The sequence below is a fragment of the Vollenhovia emeryi genome, unplaced genomic scaffold (assembly GCF_000949405.1).
Source record: "Vollenhovia emeryi isolate VEMERY1.0 unplaced genomic scaffold, V.emery_V1.0 DF940314.1, whole genome shotgun sequence".
NCBI classification, from domain to species: Eukaryota; Metazoa; Arthropoda; class Insecta; order Hymenoptera; family Formicidae; genus Vollenhovia; species Vollenhovia emeryi.
In genome coordinates this window covers 1-10,099 of record NW_011966052.1, presented here as the reverse complement: position 1 = coordinate 10,099, position 10,099 = coordinate 1, and the positions used below count along the sequence as shown (strand labels likewise).

Here is a 10,099-nt window from a genome sequence, read left to right as displayed (position 1 = left end):
GAAGTTTTTCCAAAAGAGGGTAAATGCATCAATCGTCCAAGCACCCGGATCTGGGAACCAGGACACGTAAATTGAACACTTGGCATTGAGTACCGAGGCAAAAAGATCGATGTCAAACGGCCCATACTCTCGCAAAATCGAATTGAAGGCCCTAGACGAAAGGGACCATTCAGTATCTGGAACCTGTTGGCGAGACTCTTCATCGGCAATAACATTGTCTCCTGAGGCAATATAAGAGGCGAAAAGGAAAAGATTTCTGGCCTCGCACCATTGCCAAATCTCCTTGGCCAATGAGGAGAGGTGAGGGTGTTGAACCGAGCCGAATTTGTTAATGTACGAGATTGCTGTGGTATTATCCACTCTAAGAAGGATGTCACAGTCGCTAAGGTCTTTGGCGAAGCATTTCAGGGCGTAAAAAACGGCCTTGAGTTCGAGATAATTTATGTGGCGAGATTTGTCAGTTTCAGACCACCAACCGTGGGTTCGCTGCAAAGAACAGGACGCTCCCCATCCCGAAAGAGATGCATCGGTAAAAATCTCGCAAGCATAGGGACCTGAGCGGATGTGATTCGTTTGATAATTATCCGATAAAATGGTTAACCACCAAAGGTAATCCTTTTTCAATGAATTTGAGATTGTCATCTTAGCAGCATAATTATTTTCGGCCGAAATGAGATTGTAAAATTTTTCTCTCTTAAAGGATTTCGTATAAAGGAGTCCGTATTGCACTGCCGGACAAATTGATACCAGAGAGCCAATCATACTTGCGAAGTCTCTGATAGTGCATGTAGAACCAGGTGAGAACTTTGCGACGAGAGAGAAAAGTTTTCTTCGGCGATCATTCGGGATTGATACGGATTGTTGCTCCGAATTAAAAATAAAGCCAAGAAATTTGCGTTGTCGTGACGGTTCTAATTCTGATTTTGAGTAATTGATGACAAATCCAAGGTCACCAAGTAGCTTCAGGTGAGCTCGCACGTTATCCCGACATGCAGGTTTTGATGAAGCTAGCAGTAAAAAATCGTCAAGGTAGACAACGGAGTCAAAACCTTGAGATCTCAATAATTTTATCGCTGGTCGAAGGATCTTGGAAAAAATGTATGGAGCGGTGGCGAGTCCGAAAGGAAGAGCAGCCCATTCATATGTTGTACCCCTCCATTGAAAACGCAAGAACTTCCTATATGAAGGATGTATTGGAACGACGAGGTATGCATCTTCAAGGTCGATGGATGACATTTCAAAATCAGGAAGCATGAGGCGAACCACAGTTCGCCAATCTTCCAATTTAAAATGCGGAGGATCCATGTAAGAATTGAGCTCCTTGAGATTCAAAATGAACCGCATTCCACCACTAGATTTTTCTATAAGAAAAAACGGGGACAGAAATTGATCCTGTGAAGGTTTGACACTGTAAATTGCCCCTGCAGTACAGAGTCGGGCAATTTCAGAATCGCAATGACGTGAAGTTGAGGCTGAGAAAACCGGTTCTGTCCGAGAAGGGCGCATTTCTGGGGGTTCTACAAAGGGAATTTTGTACCCCTGGACCGCCTGTAAGACCCTTGGATCTGAAGTTATGCGCTTCCATTCATTGATGAAATTTGCCAGGCGACCTGCGATGCTTACCCTGTTTATCGGCGGTGGAAACGAGACTTCGATCTGGACCGGTGTGTCGAGCGGGCCCTGGTTTGACGAGCCCCCGCTCGGGAGTGAAATCTCGACCGAGTGGGGGCCTTGGCATTTCCCGATGTAGTGGGGGCAGCCTGGGGTTGAAAACGCTTCGGTTGTTGTGACGTGGCCTTGGGGGCGACTGGCGTTGTCTTCACTAGACCACGGGCAACTTTTTCGCACGCTTGGGCATCCTTGATTTCGTCGGCAAAAGAACTGCCAAAGAGCCATTCGTCTACGGGAGCAGAGTCAGCCGTTGACTTTCCCAACAGAGTTAACGTTGGCTTGATAAAGGCTCTACGAGCAATTGAGAGACGATACTGGAGATCCGCATTGAGGCGGATTCCCTCAGATATTTGGCGAATAGCCAGTTTTCCTTCCTCAGGGAGGCAATCCAAAACTTCCGGCTTTAAAAGAGTTGAAGTACCGCAACCAATAGCATTTAATGCTGCCGCGAGTTGGGCCTGGCGCTCTGCTTGGTATTCGTCTCTTTTCATCGTGGACGATGAGGATTTCAGGGCCGGCAGCAGTAGTTTGTTGATTTTAGGTGGACCCAAAGCCGCCAGGTCGCCTCTAACCTCATATTTCTGAAGAAGTTCTCGGCGAAGATTCTCGGGAAGCCCTGTCTGTACCGTTGAGCGTGCAAAATCTAAAATTGTCGAGTCCCCATACTATATCTGAGGGAACTTCAGATTGAGTTGCGAATAGCTCTGTCGAAAACGAAGGTTGCGAGGGAGGCCCCTGTTCGTTAAAAGAGACCGATCGGCCGCCTGCGAATGAAAAGAAAAGTGAGCGAGCGCCGAAAAGAACACATCGGCTATGTCCCTTCTGTATCCATTTTTCTTTCGTGGAAAAAAGGGGTCGGCAAAGGGACATACCTGGTGCATCGCCCCGGTTCGTGGGAACCGGCGTGTCTTTCGGTGGCTGCTGCTCTGAATGCGCTTGAACGCTAGGATTCGTGGTAGGCGGAATAACCTCCCCTGGAGATGTGTTTCGGAAATTTCTGCACAGTTCAGAAATTTGGGCAACTAGTTGGGGATGGAGTTCAGCCAAAATACTTCCTCCCTCGGGCGCGCGAGATCGGCTGCGAGAGCGAACCGGGCTATGATCGCGAGTATGTGAACGTCCATAACCTCGCGGGCGTGAACGATCGCGTCTCTCGCTACGAGCATGCTCTCGTGAGTGACGATGATGTCTCGATTTCTCCTTCCGCTTACTTGGAGATCTGGACTTCTTGCGACGATGTGAATCCGACATGATAATACTAAAATTACACCAAATACGCAGAAAAAGACCAGTACGCTGTTGATGGTTACGCAACAGAGAACACAATGAGGTTATCCCGCGCCGCCACGCATGGCGCCAGGCGCGGGGGATTTTTCTTTTATCACGGGAAATATTTAAACTCTGTTGTGAGTTCGTGACCAGAGGCACGACTACAATTATTATTCCATCCGGACGAGGCCCTTTGCATAATTATACATAATGTTTCGATCAATATATTCTGATTAATGAACAATATCGCTAAAAGTAAAAGTTAATAGAAATTAACATTTAAATTCAACGTTAATGCAAGCCATATTAAAAAAATAAACAGTATTAAGAAAAAAGTGTCGACCTAAATAGTGTGGATAGAAAATAATATTGTGTGTGCGTGCGTGCGTGCGTGCGGGCGTGTGTGTGTGTATGTGTGTGTAAAAATGTTAGTATCATACGAATAAATAAATAAAATATACTATAATGTATGAATTAGTGGAAACACAACAAATGCTTGCTCTTTAGTGTGTCATGAGTGCGATACACCGCACATCAGACGACGACTTCGCACGCAGCAAGGTATCGAATAACACCTGCCGCATGCGACGAAAACGAGTATCCGGAGCAAAGTACGAATCCATCGAAGCCGCGCATACAGTTGCTAACGGAACAACTGCTTACTAAACAATAAGTGGCCTGACAACAGGGCCAAGCGCGATTGATATAAAAAGGACTGGAAAGGAAGGAAGGCGGGTCAATCTAAGCTAAGTAACGATACGGTTAACTGCTGTTAACGCGAGTGCAAGAATTATACTAGTTTTGAATAAAAAAGACTTTTTATTTAAACGATTGTTGACTCGTCGACCTAGAGTCGTTGTGTGAACCCGGCAAACGATCCCGAATCACGTCCCGTGCCCCGACTGCGTCGGGAGGCACAACAACCTGGTGGCAGCGGTGGGATCTGCCTTCCATCCACCTCGACTCCGAAACGACCAGCAACTGAAAATTTCGAAAAGAGGGAAACCGTAATACAGAGTCTACAAGACCAACGGAAACCCCGTAAGCGAAACTTCGACGACAAGTCGAGAACACCCGGTAGCTACGGAGGACTTCAGACGGCACCAACGCATAGCACGGCGACCAGTTCAACACTCCCCGTAAGCAGACGCTATCAGCGTAACCGGCGTAAGCTAAACCCTCGACGATACGACAAGGGCACCCGATAGCTGTGGAGGACTAGGAACGGCGCAACGCCCTTTACGACAACAGCCCGACCAGCCCCGCAAGCAGACGCTAGCAGCGCAACCAGAGACAACACCAACTCACCGCGCGGAGATCAGCTCAACCTGAGACAGCACTGACCTACCGCACGACAAGCAGCGAAGCAGACGGAGCAGCGGACGACAACATGCAGCTTTACATCGTAGCGTGAGTCCGCACTCAAATTCTCATACGCATGTAAATGGCCTGCGAGCCATACCGCGATTAGCGAACAATAAGATAGACACCCGCGAATGTCCCAGGAAGGACACGGGCGTGAGAGATTGACTCCCGATAACTCACTGTTATCGTTAGAACCGCGTACACCTCCCGCCGAGGAAGCTTCCGCGTTACAAATCGCCGCCGACGCGTTAACTAACATAAGTAACGCCTCGCGTCGCGCGCTAAACACTGCCCGTTCAAGCAGCGGCAGCGAAGCAAGCCCATCGTTTAACGTTCAAGTAGAACGAGAATTTCCCTTCGAGATAAACGATTATAGTTTATTGGCGTCAGGTCTTCAAAATCGAGACCCACGAGTAGGAATCTCTAACCCTCGCAACCCCCGACGCACGTACGAACGCGACGACACCCCGACGTCACGACACCGACTCGACTTAAGTAAAGTTCGACGAACGTTATCCGACGCAATGGACCAACCTATCGCCGGTACGTCACGAGATGCGATGACTCAACCTCTCGCCGGCATGCCACGAGCTGCGACGGCCCAACCTATGGCCGGTACGTCACACGACATAGTGGAAAATCCGCCGCAAGACGAAATTGATGACGAAATTTTGCGCCTACATCAGTCAATAGACCATACTAACGAAAGCCCGCGACATAGTCGAAGAGTCACCTTTAACCAATCACCTAGGGACAGCGCGATGTTCCATGAGCTCCTTCAGGAGATAAGAGAACTGCGCGTATCAATTAACGGACCCAATCGGGAAGAGCCCCTCCCTCCGAGAGAGCAGCGAAGAAGTTCGCAGAGTTTTCACGATCACGCGTTAGATTTAACCTACGGACGTTCGCATAGCGATATCCGAAACCAACGCGGATCGACGGTCAGTTTTTTGAGTCTAAAGGAAGCGCGAAACATGATCCCCGAGATCGACGGAAATTCACAAAACCGAGTGCGAGAGTTTATAAATGCAAGTATGTACGCGATAAAAAATATACATCCAGCCGACGAGCATACATTATTAGAAGCTATCTTATGCACTAAATTTAAAGGGAAAGCTATGATAGATTTTCACACGAGAAGCATAGAAAATTACGAGCAGTTAAAACGCGAACTGGAACGCGAATATCTAAGCAAGCGATGCACCGCGCATCTGCAATTAGAATTTAACTCCCTCCGCCAAAAACAATCGGAAAACGCGCAGACATTCGGAAGACGCGTAGAGACCCTCGCTATGGAATTATACGAAGCCACAGAGGACGGTAAAGCCCATACAGTGGAGCAACAGCGCGCAATACTTGAAAACATTAAGGAGCAAGCGCTTTGCAATTTCCAAATAGGCCTACCCGAGGAAATAAGAGTGCTAGTGCGGTCACAGCACTATAACACGTTACAGGAAGCGAGCGCCGAAGAAAAAGTTAAAGGGCCGACCGCCCGACAGAATCCCTACAGACGCTCCTTCGAGCCCAGTACCGCGAGACATCAGTACTCCGAACGATCTAACGTTACGTGCCAGAAATGCGGTAAAAAGGGGCATTACGGACGCGACTGCCGAAGTAGCCGATACGCGAACCAATATACCTTACCGAAGCCGGAAGGACGACGCGTAAATACTTTAGAAAAATATTGTAATCATTGCCGGAGAAAAGGGCACGCGCGCAACGAGTGTTGGGTGCTAAACGAACACCCTGAGAAAAAGAGCACCGCACGCCGCGATTATAAACATTACGGGAACTCTCACGAAAGTAAAGACAAGGCGAAAGAGAAACCGAAAGCTATAAGAGGCACTGAACCGCATAACAGCGAAGAAGATAGCGATAGCGAAAAGGCAAGACCAAAGGCAACACGCGCCGCCGCGACGTATAGAGTTACACACGTTGAACGATCACTGATAGCCGACACCGGACTAGATCTGCTCTCCTTACCCGTGCGAGAAGCCGAAAATAAACAAGTCGAATTTTTATTCGACACAGGTGCAACAATTTCATTAATAAAATTAAAAGCTCTTAAAGGAGAAACCCAAATTCAGGAAGATCCGATAAAATTAGTCGGGATCACGGGACACTCTATCACTACGATCGGAAAAACGTATCTGACCATCAAATTAACAGACGGAAACATAAAACACCCCGTATACGTAATCCGAGAAGATGTACCGATAGATTACGAAGGGATCATCGGACTCGACTTTGTTCGCAAAAGTAAAGCGTTATGTGATTATGACGCAAAAGTAATAAAAATAGGTGTGACAGAATTCCGACTCTACCCGTATAGGCGAATTATATTGAAGCCACGGAGTGAAACAATCGTGCACGTAACCACGGATCAAAATACGACCGGCGTGACGCGAAGAGCAGAACCGGCACCGGGAGTCTTTATCGGTAACTGCTTGGTCACACCGAAAGACTGTACTTGCCCCGTAAGCATATTGAACACGACCGAGAAAGAGATAGACATACAGGCACCGCATGTTACAATTGAAAGCGTAGCAGAGAGTACGCAAGCCGAAGCAAGAAGCGCACAACTAGCACACATAAAGGTCAAGGAATCCATCTCCATTCCACGAACCGAGCAGATAACAAATCTATTACGAATAAGCCATCTGAACCGCGAAGAAAAGAAACTACTAATGGACATATGTGAAGAATATAACGACGTCTTTCGTATAGAAGGAGACCCACTCATACATACTACAAGTGTCGAGCACGAGATAAACACACACGGCAATTCTCCAAGCGTGAACGTGAGACCTTATCGTCTCCCAGAGAAACATTAGGAAGAAGTCAATCGACAAATGAAGGAAATGCTGAATCAACAAATAATAAGACCTAGCACCAGCCAGTGGAACGCACCCCTACTAGTAGCACCGAAAAAGATGGACGCTTCAGGAAAACAGAAATTGCGAATAGTAATTGATTTTCGAAAACTTAACGATCTAACAATAGAAGACTCCTTTCCCATGCCGAACATTACAGATATTCTGGATCAACTCGGAAACGCCAAATACTTTTCCACCCTAGATTTAGCCTCAGGATATCACCAGATATCAATGGCAGAGAGAGATAAAGGAAAAACAGCATTCTCAACTCCGTATGGGCATTACGAATTCAATCGAATGCCATTCGGGCTAAAAAACGCCCCGGCAACCTTCCAACGCCTAATGAATACTGTACTGATGGGAATACAAGGGCTCAAATGCCTAGTCTATTTAGACGATATCGTGATCTACGGTCCTAGTTTAGAAGAACATAACAAAAGACTTATCGATGTATTAAAAAGATTACGAGATAATAACTTGAAATTACAGCCAGACAAATGCGAGTTTCTCAGAAAAGAGGTGATGTTCCTAGGACATGTGATTTAGGAAAACGGAATATCGCCCGACCCTTCGAAACTAGAAGCAGTAAGGGAATTCCCGACCCCTCGCAAAGTCAAAGATGTACAATCATTCATCGGTCTAGCAGAATACTACCGAAAATTTATTGAAGATTTTTCAAAAATAGCAAAACCACTTACGAAATTGACAAAAAAGGGAGAAAAATTTCAATGGGCGACAGCCCAACAAAATGTGTTCGAGCAATTAAAAATTAAATTAACAACAGCACCTGTGCTGAGATACCCCGACTTCAATCAGGAGTTTCTCATTACAACGGACGCCTCAGATTACGCCATCGGAGCCATCCTATCGCAAGGTACGGTAGGTCAAGACCGGCCAGTGGCATATGCCAGTCGTGTACTATCACGAGCAGAACAGAACTATAATACAACCGAAAAAGAATTACTAGCAATAGTATGGGCAGTAAAGCATTTCAGATCATACGTCTATGGAACCAAATTCAAGATAATTACGGATCACAAGCCGCTCATATGGCTATTCAATGTAACTGATCCAGGATCCAGACTAATAAGATGGAGACTCAAGCTAGAAGAATACGACTATGAGATCATCCATAAATTAGGAAAAAGAAATACAAACGCAGATACTTTAAGCAGATACCCAATTAAAAAGGAGGAACGAATAAATAACTTCAAGAAAGAAGATAACGAAGAAGAAGAAGAGGAACGAGAAGAATACTCGGAAGAAGAGAAGAAACAGATACTATACGAGTATCACGACGCCCCCGTAGGAGGACACCAAGGAGTAGCGCGAACTCTTAACCGCATCAGGTTGCTACAAAATTGGCACGGAATAACTAAAGATGTCGAGAGATATATAGCCAAATGCGATTATTGCCAGAAAAATAAACTACGACAAAAAACCCGAATGCCATTAATACTTACAGATACACCCTCTATGCCCTTTGAAAAATGTGCATTAGACATAGTAGGACCGCTAACGATTACTGAAGCAGGAAATAAGTATGTCCTTACATTCCAAGATAATTTAACGAAATTTAGCAAAGCCATACCTATACCTAACCAAGAAGCGAATACAGTTGCCAAAGCATTCGCGACAAAAATAGTACTTGAACACGGTATACCACAAAAAGTGCTGACAGACCAAGGCACAAGTTGTCGAGGGCTGGAGTATGCTAACGCGGTTCCTGGCTCTCGGCGCCGACCCGTTTGTGGTCTTCGAGGGAGTGTTTTTAGCGGGTGCAAGCCCCGCATACCCTTCCAGGCCGGCCTGGAAGGACGATGGTCCGAGCCATTTTCACTTCCTGCCGTAAAACAAAAAAAAAGACCAAGGCACAAATTTTGTTAGCGAAATCTTTAAAAATACGTGTAAGCTATTAAAAATCGAAAAATTCAAACAACCGCATACCACCCGGAAAGTAATGGCGCATTAGAACGATCCCATCGAACACTAGCAGAGTATTTACGCCATTATATAAATTCTGAACAAAGCGACTGGGACGAATGGTTGCCATACGCAATGTTCACGTATAATACGACACCACACACAACCACGGGATTTACACCCTTTGAATTAATATACGGTCACCAAGCAATCCTACCCTCAGCGCTTAACCAACCACCAAAGCTCACATACACATACGATGACTACGCGCAAGAATTAAAGGAAAGAATACGCGCAGCAAATCAAATAGCAAAAGCTAAGTCAAAAGAAGAAAAAGAAAAAAGCAAAAAATATTACGATAAAAAAGCAAAGGAAACGAGTTTCAAAGTAGGTGATAAAGTACTTTTGTTAGACAAAACCCTACGAAGAGGAAGATCTAAAAAGCTAGAACCTCAGTGGATCGGACCTTATATAATAATTGAAAAACATAACAAAGTGAATTACTCTATAAAAATGGGACGTAGAACAATCCGCGTACACGCGAACAGAATAAAACCATTTATAGACCATTAAAATAAACAGACACTCACCTACTCCCAAACTTCATAAAACTCCTCGTCTTCCTTGAGAATAAGAATCGGATCCTCTGACGAGGAAGACACACCATCTCCTCCCATGATTTCGGCCTCAACACCTGACCCGTCCGCCGTAACAGAATCCAAGGGGACAGGCGGCACGGGGAAAATCTCCAAACTCCCCGAGGAAACGGAGATAACTTCCGACGCTTCAGACAAATCACGGTAATTATGCATAAAAGCGACTTCCTCTCCGATTTGTTTTATTTTTAAATATGTTGTTGGGGATGTCTTCCCGAGTCATTTCATATATATATATAAGGGGGGGACTCAAACAGTTTCGGAGATACAGGCTGAAAAAGGTTACAAATAATAATATAGGTTTGTAATATTTCACGTATACCGAGATCCACCCCCACT

At 45.7% G+C, this 10,099-nt stretch overlaps 1 protein-coding gene across 1 annotated transcript; it reads right to left on the bottom strand.

The window, feature by feature from the left end:
* Positions 1-44: 44 nt before the first annotated feature.
* LOC105556128 lies at positions 45-2,922 on the bottom strand (the record flags this gene model as incomplete). The annotated part of the gene is made up of 3 exons (XM_012003200.1): positions 2,544-2,922; positions 1,691-2,314; positions 45-1,361 (listed from the first exon to the last, which is right to left on the bottom strand). Coding segments are annotated over exons 1-3 (2,320 nt in total), but the record flags the coding sequence as incomplete, so codon positions are not given.
* Positions 2,923-10,099: the final 7,177 nt, after the last annotated feature.